At 29.3% G+C, this 25,117-nt stretch overlaps 1 protein-coding gene across 1 annotated transcript in view; it reads right to left on the reverse strand.

Moving 5' to 3' along the window:
• Nucleotides 1-15,500, reverse strand: part of LOC129220911 (guanylate cyclase 32E-like) — an 86,239-nt gene extending 70,739 nt beyond the window's left edge. Inside the window, 1 exon segment of the mRNA XM_054855345.1 lies at nucleotides 15,096-15,500. Within this exon segment, the coding sequence (XP_054711320.1) occupies nucleotides 15,096-15,500 (405 nt within the window).
• Nucleotides 15,501-25,117: the final 9,617 nt, after the last annotated feature.

Consider the following 25,117-nt stretch of genomic DNA (forward strand, 5'->3'; position numbering starts at 1 on the left):
TAACAATTTCATTAAAAAATTCTAGGGGGGGTTATTTGGTACAGTTTTTTTGAGTCGCATCGATACATTTACCTATGTGTCTATGTATGCTCTTAGATAATATGCAATAAATGAATATTTTTTCTTCAGGAAGATCGAGTAAACGAAAAACCGTCTTGTAGCATTTTTTCAAACATGTAATAAATTCATACGAAACCAGCACGTTATCAAAACACAAAAGACGCATTTTGTTTTATTATTCTTTACCAGAACGTGAAACGATTATTATCTACAAAATATTTTTTTTTAGAAAACAAAGCATTGCAGCAATTTAACAAGCTAAGCATGCAAGCTGCGATGACTTAGAAAATAGAGAATGAAATTTGAACGTCATACAACGATAAATTATAAAAGTTTCTGAAGAACACAATCATAATAATAATAGCGCAGGGGATTAAATTAAATTCCGAGATCTATACTTCGGCTCTTCTCAAGCTTAGTTAAATTAAGTACTATGAAAAGCTTTTTTTTAGGTACATACTACTGCTGTTTTTTTGTCGAATACTTTCTTTCTTTTTTAGCTTCAAAAACGAATTTAACAAACTTTATTCGTAATCTCAGTGGGTTTTTTTCGCTGTTTGCTATGGCTATATTTTTATCAGAAAATATTTAATTTTATATCTAGTTAATTCCTAGATATGCTTCAAGGCATAGCTGTTTTGACTAATGGCACTGCATTGTAAAATTGAATGTTTATTTTTTGATGTTTTAAGGTATACACATAAATATAAATATGAAGAGATTAATGGTGTTCTTTTGCTTCGTATTTACTTTAACAGAAAAGTATAACAACGACATTGACATATTTCATGAAAACAAAAATTATCAATATAAAAGTAAATAACTTAAAAAGGCAACATTGAGTTATTTATTTTAGCACAAACGAAATATGTTAAAGTTTTTTTTCCCCTTTTTCTTCTTGCTTAAAAATAAATTATGTCTTTTTTTTAATTTTTTTTATTGCTTATTTATTTTTTCAACTAAATTGATCCTTTTTGTTCCCATTATGTTCATATACTAGTATCTCCCCCCCCCTCCCTTTCTCTCTTGAAATTTTCTGCCTTTCTGCATCACTGTGTCATTTGTGTGAAAGAAAATGTCACTATATTTTCAAAGCACATTTATGGTTGCTGCTGCAAATAAAAAAAACTTGCAACTAGTATTTTCATAATGAACTCAAAATATCCAATTCTTAAACTGACTGCGATGGTTGGTCCCAGGTTCGTATCCCGACTCAGGCATGAACGTACTTTCTCACTCCTGTCCTTGTCCTTTCATTGTGTGAATGTGTTGTTATGCTGTGAATAGTTGCCAAACTTTAAACGGGTCCTTATGGCAAGTGCGTACTGTAGAAGTGGAATTCACACCAAGTTACGGTAAAATTGAAAAGTAAAGCTGCGTACCCCAAAATTGCCAACCTAGCTGGCACAGGACAACAACAACAACAGCGTAACTGACACGAAATGCGAATATTTTAAGTGTAGTGTTAGTTTAGAAGTACAGCTAAATAAATTTGAAAATAGCTAGATTTATTTTTATTTTACTTTACCTCATTCGACATATTTTAACAGAAATTTCCTGATGATGACATATTAACCATAAAATTTTATCCAAAGCGGTTTTTATTTATTTATTTATTTATTTTTTATTAATTTTTTTTTTTTTTGTATGACACAATGCTTATGAAGCAGCATCAATAATTTTACCTTATTTTTTTTTAATCTTCTGAATAAAACTTAACTATTTATGTTTATGAAATCATGTAAAAGGAAATATGTGAAAGCAATCTTTTAAAAATTGTGTACTAAAAATTCTCAGAAACTTTTAAGTTCGTCGTTTTGATCTTGATGTTTTTTAAGGGTAACATGGCAATAAACGTACTGAAACGTTTTTTTTATTATAATTTATTATTGTTACTACTTTCTTCGATTAAAGTGGTAAAAGAATATATTGCTGAAAGATACGAAAAGTTAGTTTAAAGCTTTAAAACACATCAAAGTAATAGCCCTTGTACTCATAAAATACGCTAGAGATAAAAGTATTTTATGACGAAATATTTACTTTCGATCAAATAAGATTTAATCATCAATGCAGCGTAAGTCATGACTTTGGTGGTTTTAGTTAATATCTATGAGGATTTTTAATGTATCAATGAAGCATTTTAATTACTCAATAAATTCCCGCCATTGATTTTCATTTTGAAAATTAGTTTTAGCAGGAGTTAACAAGTAAGTTAGCTCTTAAATTGTTTTAAATAAAGTTGTAAATGTTTTAAGTGCATAAAGTTCAATTAAATCACAAGTAAGTATTAAAAAAGCATATTGCTTGTACTTTAAATTGATGTTATTAAAAGTAATAGCTTTATCTTGCCCATTTTGAGGCACTAGATTGTCGCTAAACCACTGCTAGACAGTAAAGCTTTTAAATCCTACATAATATAATTAACCTAATTTTAATTCCAAAATGTAAGTAAAGAATGAAATTTTAGACTCGTAGTTAAAGTACGTTCTCGGATGCAGTACAGGAAATCTTTGAAACGCAATTTGCGATTTGAAGTAATTACCCTGCAATAGTCTAATTGAATTGCTTAACACGTATGCGCAAAAATTGAATTATACTAAAAAAAAAAAAAATCTAACTATTTGACATAAAAAGAAAAATAATGTTGATTTATTGGGCATTAACAAATTATTTCAATTATTCATGCATGTGAGACATTTTTTTCTGGAAAATATACAAGGACTCTGACAAAGTAAAACTACTTGTGTTCGATGTTTATGATTTTTTTTAAAGTAAATTACTTACAAGGACATACAATGCTCCTTTTTTTATAGAAATGAATTAAAACGTTCTTTATGCAATTTTTGAGAAAAAACAATATATCTATATCTATATATATATATATATATATATATATATATATATATATATATATATATATATATATATATATATATATATATATATATATATATATATTCTGTTTATATTACTAAGCTTAGAAGATAATAATATTATTTTGACAAAAGAAATACACAATGTTGTACATGATTTACCTTCAGTTCAAAAAACACATAACAAAGGAGCAGTTTAAGACAAACTACGCACTGTAAAAAAACGAAATTGGATAAAGTCAGAGTTTATCGGAGTTGTCGGAAAAATTATGGCTTTTGCCTATATCTTTACCCTGTGAATGTTGACGCTCACCGGTGAATGTCGTCATCGTGGATGAATTTTGAATGTTTTCAGCACCGGAACGCTAGTTGAATAGCAAGTTGTGTCGCAATATGCTTAGTGTGAAAAATAAATATATTTTAAAGAGAAAATTGATTCCTCTTCCACTTAAACGTTTCTTATCCACTTATTCTGAATCATTACCATGACTTAGGATTCAATTATTTCACATAATCATAAAGTGTTTTGTGTTTCCACATTTGTTCGGCAACTTGCTGTATATGTACAACAAAAAAAGTACGTGATTTGCGGAAAAGTAGGAAAATAATATTTTCAATGGTTATTTTTTGTACAATGATGCTATTTTTAAGATAAAATAGTTGTTGGATTAACCTCAGTAAAATTCTTTTCATTTAAATTAATTATTTTAAGAATTGAAGAAAAGTGAAAAATGCAGTATTTAAGAAAAAAATGGAAAAATGCAACAAATTATGTTAGTTATGAATAGATTGGGTTATGTTAATTCTACTAAACTAGATTCTTATTAACTATACTTAAAGGCGTATATTACCGTAAATGTCCATAAAAGCAAAAGTCCGTTTGAGCTGAAATTTTACACGATGTTAGTGGATTTACTTTGGTTACTTTGGTCATGAATATTATACAGTGCTATCTTCGTTCATGCACTCTCATAATTTAGCTGCTTAAAATTTTCACGTTTTATTAAGTTAATTAATTAAAAATAATTTAATTAAAAATTTTTGTACTATGCTTCTCTTGTTTGCTGTATACTTTTCTGAGAGTTTGTTAAGGTTTAATGGAAAACTCTGCCTGTTGTGAGCCGAAAAACCTGCAAGTAAAATTGGTATTTTCTAACGAAATGCTTATACGGTAAACTCCCAATTATCCACGGCATTGAGTGGCAGAAGTGCCGTGGATAAACCGCAAAAGGGCTAAAATAAGGGACAAGTAAGGTAAAACTTGTCCTTCCTCTATTATTTGGCTATATTGATGCATAATACTTTTTGCAAACAGTGAGAATAGCAATTTTTTTTCTTCTTTTCTCAATTTGTATCTGGCCCCTTAAAGTCATGGATGATTTGATTTTTATTGGAACATGAAAATTGCATTTTTTTCCCGTCTAGATGCCCAACTCGGTATTTATCTAAATATTTTGTCTATTTTTGATTTTTTGATGCATAGACTTCCCTTATGCTTTTTCTGCCATTTTTTCAAAACTTTAACTGACAAATAGGCTAAAAATAGCAAATATAATACTAAATAAATAAAATAATTAACTACGATTGAAAAACTACTTGGAGATTTTAAAACTTAGTAACAACTGGAAGACATTTGTTTAATTATTTCATCGAACCTTGTGAAACATGATTCGTTTTGGTTTAAATAAATAGCTTAAAGCAAATAGTTACAGTACAGTCTTAACTCAGTTCACCTTGATTTTAAACATCGCACTAAAACATTTAAAACAATTAAAAATACATCAATTTTTACCAAGACTAGCAACAAATGAGCAAAAAAAAAGTATGTTTCTTAAAAAAATATTTTTAGTGAAAAAAAAAAAACTCGTTAAAACTAAAAGCCGTTCGGATGTTTTAAAACTTATACATCTATAATTAACACTTCTATATATTTTCTACATTCAAAAATACTTGTAATGGTAAAATAAGTACAAAGATAGCTTTATATGGAAGCAAACTTTATATACTTAAAGAAAACTAATTGGCCTTCAACATGTTTCTCTTAAGTGAACATTTTTAAAAAAGTCGTTTCGAACACCTGCTTTGCGTAGTTAAGTATAAAGTAGGGCTTTGCGAACATTTCAATTCGAAAAAGTAAAAACCCAGGAACTTCTAAAGAAAAACATCAATTTCTTGTTGCATTGCTTCGGTAAAAATGCGAAGTAAGAACAAGAGGAGTATAGTTACACGTTTCGGATTTGCTCTTCTGCACGTAGTAGTAGCAAGTAGCAAAAGGATGTAAATGACGAAAGAAATATGAGTCAGACATGAGTATAGTTCGAGTAATTTGATAACTTTAGCTTAATAGTTTCTCTATATCACGCTTTATTGCCTGAACCTGTCAAAGTTAAGGAAATTTGATTTAGATTGGAGATTAGTGGATTGGTGTTCTCCCGGAAATTTGCAATATCTATAAGTTTAAAATTCAAGTTTTGTCGCATACACAGCTTTGCTTCTAAGTGCCTTATACAATACTTTTTCATCCATGTTACATCTAAGCTTTCCACGTACTAAAAATGAAGAGAAGTTCATCTATTCAAAAGGTTTATTTCCTTGAGTCTCTTTTTCCTAAACTTTTTCGATTATGAATGCATTAACTTTTTAAATCCCGATGGAATATAAATTTTGTTAAAGCATTACCTGAGTGTAAATAATTAAAAAGTAACTGGATGACAGTTTAAAAAAGTAATAATAACCATTCTACGGAACAACTACTTCTTAAATAGCGGTCGGAAAAACTTTTTCTTTTCGTAGTTGACTGCAACTATTTTCTTACCATGTAGTAACTAAAACTGCAACTGCTTTTTCACCCCCAAATAAAATTACATACATTTTTTTTTTTTTTTTTTTTGTAGACGCTACTTAACAAGTTTTAGGAGATAAGTTTAAGGAAAAAGTTTTGGGGGGATTTGAATAAAAGAAAAAATAACGCTAAAATTAGCTAAATTTAACAATGGAAATTATTAAGAATTTCTTTACAAGGTTTTGGACCTAATTTTCATAGTTGAAAATGCTATAATTTATCGAATATTTTTAATTTCACAAAGTATTTAAAAGTCACCATTTATTTTTTTTTTTATTTTTTAAGGAAGTAACAACCTTTGAGAGCTTCGAGGGAAAATGTATTCCTCTCATTGAAATGATTTGGAAAAATATAAACATATTTTACTGATTTAGAACGTTTGATCATAAGCGCAGTCTTATTTGAGGATGACTTACATAATGACCAAAATAAAAAAGTAATAAATTAGTGTTATTCATTAATAACTGGAAAATATAATAATGACTGAAGCTGTTCTGATGCATAACATAGCATCGTGCTACTGTTTTTGCATATGTCACACATTCATGCTCTTATCTTCTAAATTACGAACAATTCAAAGCAAATATTGAGGAAATAAGAAAATTCAACTCTGCCAATAAACGATGCCAAACAAACAAAAGACATCATACAGACTGAACAGATGGCACCAACGGTCAGGTCAGCTAGTATTTTTATAAGTCTTGTATTTACTAGTTGCCAGGGAGACTAGATTAGCCGCCTACTACGGATCGTACAACATATCTGCGATAGATGTGTGTACACGCCAAAGAGAGTAAAGGCTTCGCCCTCTTCGTTTCGCCGGAGGCGGTAGGAATTAATATACAACTGATTACTATTAATTAATTAATGCTACAAATTAAACATTTAGAATTTCATTAATTATTCCCTTTTTAGCCCAGAAACATCAAGAAAAAATAAGATCAGTATGGACATTTCTAATACCTCCGGTAATTAAAATTGTACGAAGGTACGATTCCGCTTCCAGCTTCCTCAAAAAATTACGAATCTTTTGATACCTAGTTCCTACCTCAAAACGCTACCAATCTTGAAGAGTTAAAATGATGTACATACATAGATACATGCAGACGGTCAGATTTTTATTTCGAAACTATTTGTTTCCCTGACGTTCTGGTGTATGATTCTCACCAATCAGATTCATATAATGGCGAAAATCGCTACAAATTATATTTTTTTGTTATCTCCCTACTTACTGTACTAATTATTCTAAAAATTAGAGAGCTACGCTACAAGCTACGAGAAAAATTTAAGGGCTACAGTAGTTTCGCTACTTGTACTGTGCTACTTTCCGCCACTGTTCCCAACTTAAAAACTAAATTGCATAAATAAAATTTTCAATGTTAAAAAATATCTTAAATTCTCAGCGTGTGTAGTCTCATTTGTTTTGAGAATTATTGGTTATTGCATTATCTTACAAGTCTGTAAATAAAAGCTTCTACGTATGTTAAAACACGCATTACATTTGTGTTTCTACACACTACAGTATACTAATTTATTACTATTTTAACTATCCAAGTTAAATAAGTAAATTAAATAAGAGTGTAATTAAAGATACAATCTTTAAGTTCAAAGGACTGGAAAAAATGACTTAACATTTGACCAAAACTCTAGTGAATCTGTTCGTTGACCGAACGATTAGGAATACTCAAGGAAGGATTAAGCTTTTTATATGAAAATTGAGAGGTGTAGTTAGCAAAGTCTATTTAACTTGGGGGTTAAAATGACCCCTTCCGTCATTCTAGTGTTACTTTTTTTCTCTCTTCCAACAAATTACCTGAAAAAGGTCGTAATCACATTTTCTCGGGATTTTTTTCTTTTTTTTCGTGTGATTCAGATTGTTGAAAGCATTTTTTTTTTAAGAGAGGATGAACAGAGCTGGAAGTCAGTAGACATTTTATGAATCCTGCTTGCATTAAGTAATTTTTGCTCTTTAAATTCCAGTTAAGCTCCAGTAGAATTACATTGTGCTGAACAAATCGCATTCCTTTATCGCTAAATCCGGGTTATCGTTAAGAAAGAGTTCGTCATAAGCAAACTCGATTGCTTTTATTGTTCTTTGTCAAACAATATTATGCGGTCTCATAGCTGTTCTAGTAAAATATCGAATCTTCTGCATATAATAATTTAAAAATTTTCACATTTGAGTTTGTAAGTATAAATATAAGCAACTAGTACAAAAATAAATAAGTAGAAACTTTATTTTCCCTTTTCAAATGAGCACATTTGCACAACTGTGCAAATTTCGAAAACAAAACATTATCAGGTAGTGATTAAATTTTATTTTGTGTCTGTAGCAAGTTAAGAGAACGCAAGAGAATGCCGGAGCACTTCGAAAGAAAATAGTTTAAACTTAGCAAACCAAAGAAGTATAAAGTTATACAGTAAAACCTGTAAAGTTGACCACCTTTGTAAGTTGACCACCTGTCTATGTTGACCGCTTTTGTCAGGAACGGAACTAGCCCTATCTTGTATAATGAAGGAAAACCTCTGTAACTTGACCACCTTTCTATCTTGACCACCTGTCTATCTTGACCACTAATGTACCCCAAATTTGGTTTGGAGTATTGTAAAAAACCCTTTGTAAGTTGACCACTTGGTTTGTTTTTTAAATATTTAATTTAGCAAATTATTTTATTTTATTATTATTTTTTATAGCTTTCCAAGAATATTTTTGCTGCCAGACCAACATTTTACCAGGTAAATAAAATAGCAGCATAACTAAACCTCCTTGTAAGTTTAACCACATTGGAAAACTACTAAGAACCCTTTTATTCTCCAAACTTGTTTTTCTTTTGTTCTTCTATTTGAGATTACCTTTTGTACTCTCTGTTCAATAAAAACATGTGTCGGTAGAAAAGTACAAAGTATTATTTTACCAGTTGCAATATTTTGTGGCAGCACTCTAATTGTGCTAGAGTAAAAGTTACTTGCATTGCAGTATTTCTGGTGCAAGGGATTAAGAAATAGGACATTTTCATTTTCAACTGCCTTTTAGAACTATGTGAGTCCAGCTTGTTGTTCTTTGTGTTATAGTTTTACATAAAATGGCTTCAAAAATAAAGTTAGTTGAACTTGAGATTGATAAAAAGTATGAAATATTAAAATTAATTGAAAAGGGAGAAATCCAGAGAAAATTAGCTACACATATGGAATTTCCAAAACTAGTGTCTAATAAGTGCGCCCAACTTCAATAAGGAGTTATTTTGTTGAAAAGTAGATCATCATGATTATAAATGTATTAAATGTATATGAGAAAAAAAAAATAAGCGAAAAATTTGTTATTTTTGATTAGCTATGAATTTTTACGAACTATTAATATCAAATAACTTTTTATAAACAATGATTTTTTTTGATCGATTTACTGAAATTTTAAATTTACATGACACGTTATACGTCATTCTGAGAAAAATAACCTCTAAAAATATTTGAATAACATTTTAAATTATTGTTCCAAAGTAATGTTAAACAATGAAAGTGAGTTGAACAGTCAAAAAATGACATGGTGCAAGAAATGACAAAAAAAAAAAAAAATCATTACCCCCTTTATAAGTTGACCACCTGTCTAAGTTGACCACCAAAGTACTGCACCGCAAGTGGTCAGCTTACACAGGTTTCACTGTATTATATGTCATGCCACTACCTTTTTACCATTTTTCGTGTATGCTTAAGTATTTTCTAACAATTGAATTTATTTTCTTCATTTCGGATGACTTTTCATTTAAACAAAAACTATAATGTAATGTACACTTTTCTAAACAATCTTTTTCACTGAAAGATACTTAACTATTAAATTCCATGCTTTGATTTAAGGAGTTCTCCCAAATTGAAATTTCAACCATTATCAGAAACAAAAATTCGAAGTACCTTTGGGCCGGCATGTAGATGTTTATTCACATGCCATCAATGGTTGCCATCGTTGTAAAACGATCAGTGTTATTTTTATTTTTATTACAATGCATATTCAAACGAATTTAATTTTTCTCATCTTCAGAGCCATAATCACATTGTCGAAACTCCTATCTTGGTTAAGCTTAATTTTAATTTAAAAATAACATTTATTTTCTCATAAGAAAAGTAATGTTTCAATAAGCGACGAAATAATGTAGTGCTTTTGTGAGTAAAATATTAATTGGAATACTTAACTGATATGAAACATTACTTTTCTCATAATTTTGATTCCATTATTTCACAACAACACTATTCACACAAAGGTCGTAGCGTAGATTAATTGCCATTCGCTGTCTTAGACAACCCTTATATTTTAAGTTCTTTTTCCTTACATATCCCATTTATTTATTGTTATTAGTGTCAAAATTCGCATTACGAATGGAAACAATTACTAATTAAGCAACACTAGATCATCACAAAATTAACTGAATTGTAAATTCCTTCAAATTAACAAGTACAGTTGGAATTCTTCAATTTAAATTTTCCATGTGAAACGTATGTAATGGATTGAAAACATATTTCAGAACATAGCGCAACAAAAGATCATTTTTCACTTCCCGTTTCAAAGAATTGTTCCTTCTCATACATATAGGTACAAGGTAGTTTAAAACTTTTAGAATTACGATCTCTTTGAGTCTTGTGTAAATGGCGACGAAGTTTCGGCAGTTTCGCGATAAAAGCGTGCTATATTACATTTTGAACAATAAGTTATTTCCATACCGCTCCAGGATAGATTGAAAAAATTCTTGATGCAGAACGGCATTATTAGTTTCTCCTGGGGCTATTTGAAGATAATGCTAAAGAAGGAAAATCTTTTTTTTTTTTTTTTGCAGAAATATGCCTTTAAGATTGTAGGTAAAGATGTGGAAGAAACACATCAAACTGATCGTTAATTTCCAGTATTGTAATAAAAAAAACATATATTGATTTTTCGTAATTTTAGTGCGAACTATTCCTGCAGAAATAGTCTTTAGACAATTGTAAAAGCTCGGCTTTAGCATTATATAGATACTTCAAAAACAATATTTATACTTTATTCTTACTGCTGTTTTATAAGGGATAAAATGTTTACTAAACAAAACCTATATTTTTTAAACCTTTGTTATATGAAATCACTGAATAAAATGCCAAACTTATTAAGTTTATTAGATTTATTTAAAATTTTAACATATATTTGCATAAAATAAAAAAAATCTTTTCAACTCTGCAACTGTACAACTATTTCTGTTCAGTGATGGGATTTTAGTTTTTAAATCGTATAATGACTTTAAATTCCTGAATTTTATCATGCAATGTTTATCTTTTTGGTTCTAACCTTTTATCTTTTTTAACCCCTTAAAAGTGATAAAAAAGGGAATAAAAAAAAATGTATGTGAGAAAAATTCGCTTAAAACATAAAACAAAAACAAGAGTTTCTATAAATTTAAAGAAATATTAAAAAATAAAAGTGGGATACCAAAATGAGAAATGTTCTGCCTATTAACCTGTCTGTTTTTGTGTGGTAAGTAACTTTCAAATGGGGTATCTAAAATTCATACTGTATTTACATGAAAACGAAATACTTGGATTACTTGCAAATAAATGCAAGCCATTTCATTTCATGATTTGTTCGTGCTGAAAAGGTATACATTAAAAAGCTTTCTCTAAAAGGGGATAGGTCCTTTTATTTTTCATTTGTTATTTTTAACCGCACGAAGCGATGTTATTATTATCTATAGATTACTGCGAAAAATTTATTTTTCCTTCAACTAAAAAATAAACCTTATATAATAAAATCACGTTTTCAAAAAGGAAAAAAATGAATACGAATAAGACTTGGCGTAGTGTAACGTAACCACGTATCAATATTTGTGACGTTTAACGTGGGACCTCAGAAGATTTATTTTTTCTCTTGTCTGTAAATATTTCATAAGCAAATCTGGAGGCAAGGCGCTTTGTACACAGTCCTCTATGTTTGTAAAGCTCTAGCTTCTGTATAAAAAAAATGAATGAATAAGACGTTTGTAGTAAGTTAAAAGGTTTTTTTCTTGTGTGTGACGCGTTTATTTATTTATGTATTTGTTTTTCAAAAGATTGCTTTTGATGGTTTTTCATCACCGAGTTTTTCTTTCGTCAGAACTTTTATGTTTCAATTCTTTTAGAATGACCGTGTTTTTTGACTTTTTATAAATTCAACTTAACCATGTTACCGCAATTCTGCCTATTATTCAGTCGCACGCAGTTCTTACCGCAAAGATTTTTTTTATTATTATGAAGATCTCACGGGTTATTGTATACAGTTTTTAAAATCAAGTAGAAATTCAATAAACGGAAGTGGTCATGACTGGACTCCTTTCGTTTAATTGAAAACTACAGGACGCAAGAGGGGATTTAGAAATGCCGTTTAGGACACTACAGAAACTTTAACTCCAGACCTTAACATGCATACAAGAACTGAACAATTACTAACTGTGGTGCTTTAATTACACATTATTTTTATTATAATAAAAAAAGGTTCAATACATGTTACTTAAATCAGAAAACATATTGCAAATTTAGTAAGACGTATTATATGTGCTTCATATAGGGGTATGTGGGGTAAAAAGCTAAATAGTTAGGATGAATGAAGTTTTTCGAAATTGACTAATTGGAAATATGTTTTTAAAATTACAGTAAATATTATAAATAAATTACAGTAAATACCATAAAACTTGAAATAGTATTTTTTTATTTTCGGCAGTAAATTTCCGCTTTGAAAACAGGGGGAAATTTTGCCCTTTTTTTTCATGGGAAAAAGTGAAAATTCAAATATTTTTGTAATTAAATATTTTCTATTTGATTAAAAAAAATATTTTTGATAAAATGAATCGGTCAATAACAGATTGTATGAATGAATGAAAACATACTAAAATATATAAAGGAATAGTTATTAATTTATATAGGCATGAGGACAAATAAATTAGTAAGCAAAAGAGTGAATGATTAAGAAAATGAGTAAATGAATGAATAAATAAGAGGTAAGGTTTAAATAAGGAATAAATAAGAATTAAAGTATTTTAATAAAGTAATTAGTAAATAATTCGTAAATGCTTTAATAAATGATTCAATAAGTCATTAAAATTAACTACTTCAATTTGCTCAATCCAATTTGCCCCGCATGTACTTGTCCAATTGTAAAAAAAATACGTAATATTAACTAGATAATTACTGCATGGTTTATAAGAAGGTCGCAACTAATATTTCAAATGTTAATTACAAAGTCTTTGTCATTTAATAATACCAAAAATAACTTTTGACGCAAACTATTACAATATAAGTATCATTTTTTGAAAATTGCAAGTATTATTCAATGCTTTGATTTTTAGAGGTATTTTTTTCTAGACTAGAATAGATTACATATGTTACTACATAGTTTAAATATTACTAAATAGGTGGAACTAAAAGCACAGTAAATATTTCACCATTTCACTCTGCCCCATTTGTTGATTAATAATACATTTAAATTTCAACTTATGTACATGTTTATAAAAAATCACTTTAAAAAAGATCGTTTCTTTACAACTCAATCAATTTCGAATTATATATCACTCTAAAAGTTAGTTTTATTTACAACTAGCGGTACCTGGTGATTTGTCCGCATTAGAAAATTGAAAGGTCATTTGGTTCGCCTGTTTATTTAGTGTTAACGTCTTCTGTGCGTTAAGCAATTTTTCCATCAAGGTCTCTTTATATTTTTGGCAAATTTGAAAACATAGCAATAAGACTACCCGATGAGTAGCCGCGTATTACGATAACAATTGTATTTTTTTTAGAAAAAATGCAAAACAAATCAAAAACATGATTACAAGTGTTCGTGTACGCTGTTCGCAAGCCACTGAATTTGGCGCATCATTTTTGTCATCAAATTTATCAATATATCTCTAAGTTGTCGTCAAATGCTTTTCCTTCTACTACGTCACTTCCGTATTATTATTTCCGTTAGTTTGGTACCAATGTAAGTTGAAATTCTACCTTCATCGAGTCAAAAGCATAAAATCTTAATGAATTGTGAATTTCAAAAACGTTTGTTTCGTTAATTGAACCAAAATTCAATAGAAGATGTTATAAGTAAATGTAACATTTGTAATAATTACACATTCAATCAATAATAAATAAAATATCAAACCCTAAACTTTCAAATTCAAAACCAAAGAAAACGTTAACATTTTTTCCTGGAATTATCACAAATTGAAAATGCTTGTATTATCTAAATGGAAATGGAATTTTAAATCATAATTGGTACTAATAAACCTGTATGGTAACAGTTAAAGATTTTTTCAATTTTCGTTTTACTTAAGTATCATTCATCAAAAGTTCAAAAGCAAATCTAAAGAAAAATGCTTAACAGAAGTCTTAGAAATATTTTGAAAGAGTGCCGAAGTTTTCCTCCCTTTATTGCTTAAATTTCAAAAAACAACATTTTTCCAAAATTAAATACTACAGTAAGGATGTCGCAACAGCGTTATTTTATTAATTTACTTAACATAATTCCGTAAAAACAACGAAAATAAAAGATGTATTATTATTGGAGAAGTGCCAAACACATAATGGTGTGTGCGGAGTAACAATAAAAATGACATAAATTTACGCATAACTTGGTTTTTGTAGAAATACTTGCTGTCTCTGGTACGCTTGAATCTATTATGTTTATTAAAGAAAAATTTAAAAAAAAGAAAAAAAACGAACTTTGGCTAAGCGATGCATGAATTATAAGAGTTTCGAGTTTCGGGTAGATATTGTCTAACTATACTGCGAATCACTTATGCATTTTTTTATAATCAGCAGGGTGGCTCAAAAATGCATGTAAAAAAGTTTCTCCTAGATACCGGGACACCCCTCAATATTTTTAGACTTATGGATAGCAATATACTGGAAGAATTTTAGCTTCCCTTTTCAATGAAAGAGGGTGCTCAACCCCCTCCCCCAAACTTCAATAGTACGCGGAGGGGGGTTAAAAAAGTAATTCGAACTGAAAAAACAATGCTACATATTATAACATGCGGTAGAAATATGCATATGCATTGCAATAAAGCAATTATTTACAAAAAAACAGCTGGGATATTAAATATTTCTCAATTTGTGGTAGTTTCTATGATACGGCTAATGTTAAATGAAGGGCTCATTGAACACCGTCTTAAAATTTGAGTAAGAAACTAACACTTGTACAGCATAATACTATTAGTAAGTGAAAAAAATAGGGGGTGTCCTGGATTCTAAATGAAAAAAAAAATTTGAACCACCCTAATAATCAGTTTGTTGATGTGGAATAATAGTGCAATTTGTTTCATAAATTACTTTAAAAAAAAATTACTTACATATGATATCATTGGGAGGTTAAAACTGGAAGCCATCTTTGCCTCATGAATACAAGTCTCTTGAGGACCGATGTAAACAGCCACCTCTTGAGTCCACAAAAGGGCAGTTTTATAAATGCTTTCTGATTCCTCTCCATACGTCTCGGCAACCGTAAAACTTATCGTGTGGTTGTCTCTTATTGGATGTAAATTGTTAATTTCATCCACTGCAAGACTAATTGCTCCAGATATTGTCAAGCCAGGTCTTGGGTAACCTTTATTGCCCGGACGTCTCTGGGATCCAGTTAAGTATCCCATCGTAAAGTTTCTGGAATGGACCATCTCTAGTCTTGTACTTAAGAGAATCAGGATTACAATTAGATGGTATGCAGTTTCTAATGCGGTGTTAACACCGTGTAGTGACATCACGTTTGCTTAGTCATTTGTTTCATAACTGCAATATTCGTGTCAGGTTATTTTTTGTTCATATACTTAAACTGTGTACTTTTACGTAATCAAAAAAATATGTATGTACATTCTATCATGGTCTTATTATTTTTCACTGTTTTAAGTTTTCTACATGCTAATTTTATCACATGGTTAAGAAGAACGAAAGTTGTCACAAGCATAATAAAATTATACTGCTTTCAGTTCAAATTCTACTTTTTTATAACGTAGGTATAATCTTAATATCTTGCTTAGACTCATCCATTCAGTATAGAATAATATTAGTTTTTAAATCAACACTTGACATGGATTTCTAAATAACTGTCAAAACAATTAGCAGTTTGTTTATTTAATTAGTGTTAAAAGCGACCTTATTAGTAACGACTAGATTAAACAAGCTATTGAAGTTATATTTTCTAGTAAAAAATATGTATTCAAATTAAATTAAATAACATAAAAAAAATCTTCATTTTAATAAATCCTTCTTTTTATTTTCGCTCTAAAATTCCAAATCGTCTTCTGCATAACTTAATTTTAAAAACCGTTATAGAATAAGATTATAAAATACTCAACTAAGTACCAATATATTTCACGGATTGACAAATATATATATTTTTTAATGTATCAACATCTTTACCTCCGGCACGAATTATTTTTAAGAAAAATATTCACAGCATTCGGAGCTGCCTGATTTCTTAATAAAACGTGAAACATTGTGTGCACGGTCAAATTTCTTTATAAAAACATTTCGTGAGAGAATATGCTTATTTTCTTCAACTTCCATTAATAATAAATGTGCAGTTTAACCGGTAATCTAATACTACTTCAGGAAAATTTTATATTAAAAAAAATCATCATCTTCTGTCACTTCAAAAATATCTTCTGATACTTCTTGACAGCAGAAGAAAAAAACAATTAGTTCTTTTATTCTGATTCTAAAATACTCGTTTATAATAGAAGTCCAATAAAAGTTTGATTTAAAAGTGCAACTTTTTAGTTTAAAACATTTAAAAACCTTTTTATCTCATAAAATATCAAAACTATAATTTCAGCTTGCAATGAGAATAATATTTCAAAACAATACGAACAAAAACTTGCAGATATATACGTAATTTATTGTCTTTGTTTATTAGTGCAACAGTCTATGAAGATTTTATTCCGGTGTTTTTTTTAATCAAAAAATATCAAAAACTCATTCTAAAAAAATCGCTTCCACCTCACCGTTTTGCGATGCACAGACGTTTCTTTGTTTTCACTCCAAAAAGTTCGTTCACAGCTTAATCTTGCCCTGATGGTCGTTCAAAATAGCACCGTCAGCCATAAAATCCAGGTAATCTGCGGAGCATTAGTTTTAGCGATCACCGTTCATTCAACCTCTCTCGGAAGAAGGCTTCAGAGTTTTAAGACCATTTCTAGTGACTAGCATGTGCGAGAACATCTGAAGGATTTCCGCGCATGCGCGGCAGGACGCCACCACGCTGTCTGGGAGAAAACTTTCCTACTTTTCATCTCTCGCATCACTGCCCCCTACCTCCTCCTCTTTTTCTTCCTTTTTACCTGTTGTCTAAACTTGAAAATTTTTCTTTTTACTTTACGATTTAATTGCACTAATACGTATCAATGTATCCTATTGGTCATTGTTACACATATTATATTTGTGTGTGTGTGTGTATGCAAGATTTTTTATTTATTTATTTATTTTTTAAAAATAATACTTAACTACTAACTCTACTAACTAATTTAACTTTTTTAAAATACTTGCTTCTTTAACGCTTAGTTGTTGTTTTATTTTTTATCATTTCTTTTTCGTAAACTGAAACATAACACAAAATTCAAAATATAAATTCTGAAAAATTACAGCCATAATATAATTATTATATTGAACTAACATATTTTTGTAAAAGTATATGGTGTAACTACTTTAACTATTAAATTCTGTATATTTTGCTGCATTCCTGCCACTTCCACCTTCCTTTTTTATCTTTCTTACCTATTGAGAAAATTTGAAAAATGTACTCCTTATGTTACGAGAGAAGGACAATATTATATATATCTATATCTCCTCCACTGTAATATAAGTTTTTTTTTCAATTTGCTCAACCGTCAATTCAATTCAACTGCCATTTTTTTCAGTTTACTACTCTTGTCCATACCTTAAAGCTGTTCTATTAATTTCCTTTTTGAATGTTTGATAACTTATAAATTATTCAAAATTAGAATACAAATTATGTTGAAAATGTTATAGATATTAAATATAGTTCGAAAATTAATTTCTTACTTAAAAAAAAGTTTGCAGTAATTATAATTGTCATTAAGTTTAGTATTTGTTGCTTAAATCTTTGCTTAAAAACTTTACTTATCATTCTTTTCACCGCTTAAAAAACGTGTTAATCGTTTTTTGATTGATGCAAAATAAGCGTAAATAAAAATTACTTTAACCTCAAAGTTGACGTAGAAGCTGTTATTTTTGGAAGTAATTACGCAAACACAAAGCATAATCGCAAAATATAAAGAAAAAGTACATTTAATAACTACATTTTGGACACCAAGTAGAAAAAAATCTTCCTCTAGCAGTTGTAAACATAATGACGGGAACTTATCCCAGAGTTTCGAAAGTTTTAATAGTTTCTTTTTCATTAATTTATGTTTTAGTTTTTTAACCTGTTAATATTTTGATTATATTATGTAATTTAAATAGTTTTATAGTTGATGTTTTATCTGGTATACATTTTTCAATCTTCGTTTTCCAGTTCTTTTTAATGAACTAGTGTGTCACAAAAAATAACAATGTTTCATGGAGACTAAGGAATTAATATCTCACTTAAAAATCGATTTTAAATCTTTTTTGGCATCATTTTATTCTGTAATTTATCTATTTAAATCGATTGAGTTAATTTTCTAATAACATCCAGTGTTTTTTCGGTCAATTCATATTTTTTACGGAGTTTTTCTTGTACGCACTTCTTTCTTGTACGTACTTTACCGCTCTTTCCAAGATCTTTTTTCGCCATCATTACTAAATGAAAACATGTCAACTTTTGCTAAAGCATATAATTCTAAAATTTATTCTTGATAACTTTGGGAGAGTTACGACAACTTTGATTGATGCCGCATGCCTTGCAGTCAAATGCTCAGTACAAGCGTGATATAGCGTGACTTAATGATAACTTTTAGCTATTCAATCGTTAGTCTAGGGTTAGAGCATCATTTTGCTTTTGAAACTTTCCAACATCTCGTGCTTAAATAGTTTGTGTACTACCGTGCACTATCCCAAGTCAGTACAAAGTGTTGGGTGTGTATAGCGTATTGTGGATATGAATCCGTTTTCTTCCTCTTCGAGGGCAAGCAGTTACGTTGTGCAACACTATTGCTGAAATTAAACGTCATCTATCTATACGGTCTTGTGCTATTTTGCTATAATACTGACTTTTACGCTACTGGGGGAAAATTTTTGTGTTTTGATTAACGTTATGAACACCGTTTTTCACCTTTTTTAAGCAACGATGATCTTCCGATTCATTTTGTTTCGTCATTAGCAGATGGTCAAGCACTGGTACGAAAAATGCAATACAGTACGAGACAATTCCTTCAAGAAAATTCTAATAAGCATCCCTGATACCCTTATAGCAACCTGAAACGTTTAGTGTAAAAGTTTCACCCACTAGCCGCTGTTTCTTTTATAAAACTGTCGCATTTATATTAGTAATAGCTGCTTTCGATAATATGATATGTTCAAAGTGGTAAGAACTTTTCGAAAAATTAAAAAAAAAAAGATGACGAAATTATCAAGAAAAAAATTAATTTTCAATCAGATGATAATTCCATTAAAGATCACCATACTTTTACAAATATTCATTTAGTTTCAAGTTCAATTCTGTGAAATAATTTAGTTTATATTTTTAATTTCGTAATCTTTACTTTTGGTATAAATAATAAATTTATAAAATGTTTAATTATATTCTTATGCCATACACAGCACACTTCAAGTAGAGGTGGGTTGTTTTAAAATGAACATACCGCTGACTCGCAACCGAGTAATGTTATAGAACCAAAAATGTTAACAATTACTAATTATCTTTTAAAGATTTTTTGTCGTCGCACACATGTTAATTATTAATTACCACAGCATGATTTAGTTTTCTTTACACACATCACAAGAGTTAATACACTGCTGCATAAAAAAAAATGTGGCTTAACTGCAGAATCCTATCTATTAATTATTTTTTATTTGGCACAATATTCGCTGAAACTTACCAGTTTTTAAAGCGCAAAGCCTAGAAATGTTGAAAACTAAACAATATTAAAGTTAGAGTTGCTCTCAAAATACATTAAGAAACAGTAAATACGCACTTAATTGCTGTTGAAATATTTTAACGGCAGAAAAATACTGGTGAGAACCAATGTTCGATCCTTACAGAAAATGAGCTGATGTGTGCATCACAAGACTTCCTTTTACTCCAATTTAATGATATTTTCTCATTATTGGCGGTTTTAATGTGATTCAATAGTTTACTCTCTAAATATCACCAACAGTGGCCAAATTGAAACAAGATTTATTTTTAAAACATAATAAGAACAATTTAAAAAAAAACACGCCAAATTTGTCAACAATTTGGCGACAAGAGTTGGTTACCAAAAGACTGGCGATATATCGCCAAGTGTACGCCAAATTATAACACCACTTGTGTTTACATCCCTCAAAAAGGGGCAAAAGACCTCTTTAGAAACATCCGAATGCAACCAAAATGGTAGGTGTACAACTAGACCCCAGTAGGAGTCTAAGTACCAAATTTCAACTTTCTAGGACATTCCGTTCTTTAGATATGCGACACATACACACATACGCACATACATACGTACATACAGACGTCACGAGAAAACTCGTTGTAATTAACTCGGGGATCGTCAAAATGGATATTTAGGCATATATCCACGTGTTGTCGGGTTGAAAAATTAACTCAGCATTCATTCAGGGGTGAGCAAAATGGAACTTAAGGCCGATTTTTGAGAGAAATTATTTTCGCGAATACAATACTTTTTTTTTGTAAAAGGAAATAAAAACACTTCCTGAAAAACTATTTTAAGAAATTTTAAAACCTGTCTTAAATTTCCCTTGAGTTTAATACATAAACTTAAAAAATATATATAGCATACCAAATCTAGACATAATAATACGTGATATAAAAAAGGGAGGCAACCATACGTTTTGTGATCATAATGTACCACAGAGAATGTTACATGCTTATTATCCTCCAGATATAGAAGAGAAAATGTGAAATGCCTGAAAAAGAAAGAAGAAAGGAATTGAAGTAAAATGGAATGCCATGGGGAAAGTACATTTCCTACGTATGAAATTTCAATTTATTTAACGGATAAATACGTTCTCGCTCCTTATTCTTAATATTACTGCGAAAAAGTGTGTAAACGAAAATTCAATTCAGTTTCCACCAACAGCGATCTATCCAGTGAATATTTATTTTTCTGCTGGAGTTCAATTAATCTAATTTTGATCTAGAGATGTTTCTCCATGGAAAACTGTAATGAAGTTGATTATTTAGTTTTAATAAATATCCAACTAATAAACTCCTTTGGCTAAAAAGAGGTAAATAGTGTTTTTTTTTTTGGCACACTACTACCACAAATTTAAAGAAGTATTATTTAATTTCTTGTTATTAAAAGTATTTCTTGTTTTTCTAGTTGTAGTATTAGTTATACTCTCTATAATTTCTGTTAGTAGTTAAAATCATTCGCATCATTATTTCCTACGCATCAATAATATTATTACAGTGAAACCTGTATAAGTTGACCACCTGCGGTGCACTACTTAAGTGGTCAACTTAAAGAGGTGTTCAACTTGTAGAGGTTGAATTATGTGCTTGAAAATATTGGTCAACTTAAACAGGTGGTCATCTTACAAGAGTGGTCAACTTTACAGGTTTTACTGTATTATTTTCTTTAGTACTATATTGTTTTACTCCAGTATTACTTAGATAGATAACTGTCGACATATATTCCTCTCCTTTTCTCTTCTATGGTTCATATCTTTCTACCAATTATTTAATATATCTTCCCAAATAAACCAGCAACAAAGGTGTGTTTTGTTTGTTTGTTTTACGGATGGTCTATTATACGGGATCAAAATGATCATTACAACGGTCTGGTCCACTGAAAATTTATTACAATAAGCGGGGTATTACTTTATCCGATATTTCATTAAGCGGAATTAACAATGCATAGGGAAAAATATCAAAGAAGAGAGAAATAAGAAAAAAGAAATAAAGAAACTGACAAAATTTTAAAATCTTAGGACCTAGGGGTTTTTTTTCTTCCGGGACCAGACAACTTTAGTCTCATTACAAGAAAATTTATTGTAACAAGGCTACTGAAAGAACTCTTATTTAGAAACAGTTAGTCACCTTATTTATGTATTTTTTTTTACTATCCCGAATAACCTGATGCTCGAGACTATGTTAGCTTAACCGAAGTAAATGAAAATGTTACTTGAAATATAACACAAACAATAAATTTGGATATGAATGTACGGATCTCAAAATATTTTCCATTACTATAATGAAAACACTCAAGTATTTTAAATTGCCAATCATTTTGAAAATACGTTAAAGTTTACTTTTAAGATAAAATAGCTGTCGAAAACTGAAAAGGAATATGACACCACTGAAATTTCCCCCTGCCATTTATTTTAAGGATATTCTGACAAATTTTAAACACACTTTAAACTAACGTCAATTTTTGAAAGCATCTCTGTAACCAAGCAACAATAATACTTTATTGAACCATTTCTGTTAAGGGAGACAAAAATTTATTTCCCTGCGAAGAGAGCTCTAAAATGACTGCGAGCAATAAAGCTATTCTGAGAATTGTTTCGGAAATTAAATCTAATAAATTAGATCCTAGTTTTGTTACACTTAATGGATTTTTTTCTGAATTTCTCCTTTTTAACTCGTGATCAGTATTTGTAAAAATGTAATATGTATAAAAAAAAAATTGCAAAGCTCTGAAAGATTTCGTAAGTTATACTTCAAAGAATTTCCCTTTTTGCTTAACCATTGTCTTCTCAATTTAATAAATGCATTTGGTTATTTTGTTTAATGTATCATAGACGAAATTGTTGATGTGTAAAAAAGTGATTTTCGTCAAATTATATATTATTTTAAGAGATATTTTCAGTGCATAAGAAAGACGGGTGTTCAAACATATGAATAAATAAGTAGTTTAGGGCTATTTTTGAACTCCCACTGACGACAGAACAATATGTTGTAGCATAAAATAAAATTTAAAATTTAAGAAATTTGAAATACATCAAGGTAAATTAATAGAAATAATTTACCTTAAAAAACATGTTGAAATCGAAAATGTCTCCAAAAATACGGAAGTTTAATAGTCATTTCTCATTTCTTGATACAAATTCGTTAAGACACAACATTTTAGCTTTAGAAAACTAGCAAATACAAAATGGATATTTTTATGGAAAAGAAAAAATGAATCCGTGTTTATTAAAATTAAATCTAAGGAAATATTTGTCCTTTCAGAAGTTGGGCTTAAATTAATATTATTTTTTAATTTTATGGTATACTAGATTTTTTTAAAGCAATCTCCTCCATTGGCAGGCCCATAAACGTAGGAAAAACAAAACGTGACGCCTAATTTTAAAGGGAAAAAATGTTGTTCTTATTAAAACGTCCAAAAAGAAAAAGTTTAAAATTTTCGGACATCAAGACGTTTGGAACAAAAAGGAAAGTTTTATTATTATCCTTTTTAACTTCAAAAATGGAGAAAAAGAAATTAAAAAAAAATAATCGAGTTGGGGAATGCATTGAGATGTAGTTCGTTCTCAAATGTTAATACTGGTATTTCTTTTTTCGTTAGGCCACAATTGAACACCAAAGCTTTTTGTTTGATCGAACATATTAATACATTTTTCCTATTCAACTCTGATATTTAGTATCAAGAGAAATGTTTTTTTTTTTTAAATTTGAAAATTGAATTTATCTGTGTTAAAACCATCTTTTTCGGAAATTGGTTTATGCACCTTGTTTTTTCTATATTTTAACTCTTACTTATTTAAAACGTTTATTATTATGTTTTAATTTTAAAAATTATTAAAATGTATTTGAAAAATGTTTTTTTTCCTATAGTATATTTATATGTATATAGTATATCTAATTTTTAAGCATAAGGTTTTAAATTAAAGTGATAAATTTGAAATCATTAAAGACATAGTGATATATAGATTATAAATATATAAAAATTTGTCTACGAAAAAGTAGGCTTCTTTACTTCTGGATGTGCTTACTTTTACTATCTTAGGGGAATTAAGAGTTATGTTTGATAGCATATACCATGTCCCATATTTATCATGAAAACAATTATGTTACTGACATAATTTTGATATATTTCATCATGAAAACGTATAAGAATTATGTCAGTTCATTCACATGTTTTTATAATGTTTTTTTCCTAGATAATCAGTCTAGCAAATGTGTTGTTTTATTACAAGCCGTGCAATTATTTGGCAAATTTCACCTTATGAGCACATATAAACCTATTAATCCCGTCAACGTCATCCGAAAATTGTTTAATGAACACAAATGAAAGGTTTATTCAAAGCGTGTAGAACAGAGTGCAAACATTAACTTGCAAAAATGTGCTTTTAATCCAATTTCATACTCCGAACTGGCAAAGGGGTTAATTTGGAATCATTTACCGAAAAAAACTTTTTATTTTCTCCTTAGCTCTACTTGAACACAAGCAAAGATTAAATTATCACCTGCTGCATAGGAATATGAATATTTTCTCTCCAAGGCACAGGTCGTAAAAGATGTCAGGATACATAATTAGCTGTAAGGGCAGTTTTCTAGAATGAGTGACGAGCGATTACATGCAGGCACCAGCATATTAGTAAATAATCTATATTTTTACGTAATCTTTGGCCTTATTCCAGATTTATTTCTGTCAAACAGGATGTATACTTCGTTCTGATATTGCATATTTGCAATGATATTTCTTATGCTGTTTTTATTCAAAAAACTAATAAATAAATGTGTTAGGAAAAATATAAGGCACGATTAAATTCCTCTGAAAGAAGATTTTGTCCTCTGAGGGAGAATGTTTTCCTCCTTAAAGCTTTATTAGCTGCTTTGTCAACTCAAAAAGAAATAATAAATAATTATAATTCAGATGGTCAGTATACAACTTTATTTTTTGTTTCAAAAAAATTGAAAAAAAAAAAATCATGATATAAATGAAAATATAACTTAGCATTGATGCAACTCAAACAATTAATGAGTGGAATCAAAGTGCATTAAAGATGTTTTTTTCTGTATAAAAAATAATTCCCTACGATTGCTTTTCTGAACTAGCATGATCAACTGAAATGCAATTATTTGTAGGAAAAGTAATGTTTTCACAGTAATATATGTTCGGATAAAATAATTTTGAAATCATTATTCATTTACTAAGAATTTCATTGTTTGTTTGTTCCCTTTTTACTTCCTTTTACAAAAAAATGAAGTATCGTATTACAGAAAAAATTTTCACTCAAAAATCGACGTTAATTCTCATTTTGCACACCCCCG

This window comes from Uloborus diversus, chromosome 4, assembly GCF_026930045.1.
Source record: "Uloborus diversus isolate 005 chromosome 4, Udiv.v.3.1, whole genome shotgun sequence".
Classification (NCBI taxonomy): Eukaryota; Metazoa; Arthropoda; class Arachnida; order Araneae; family Uloboridae; genus Uloborus; species Uloborus diversus.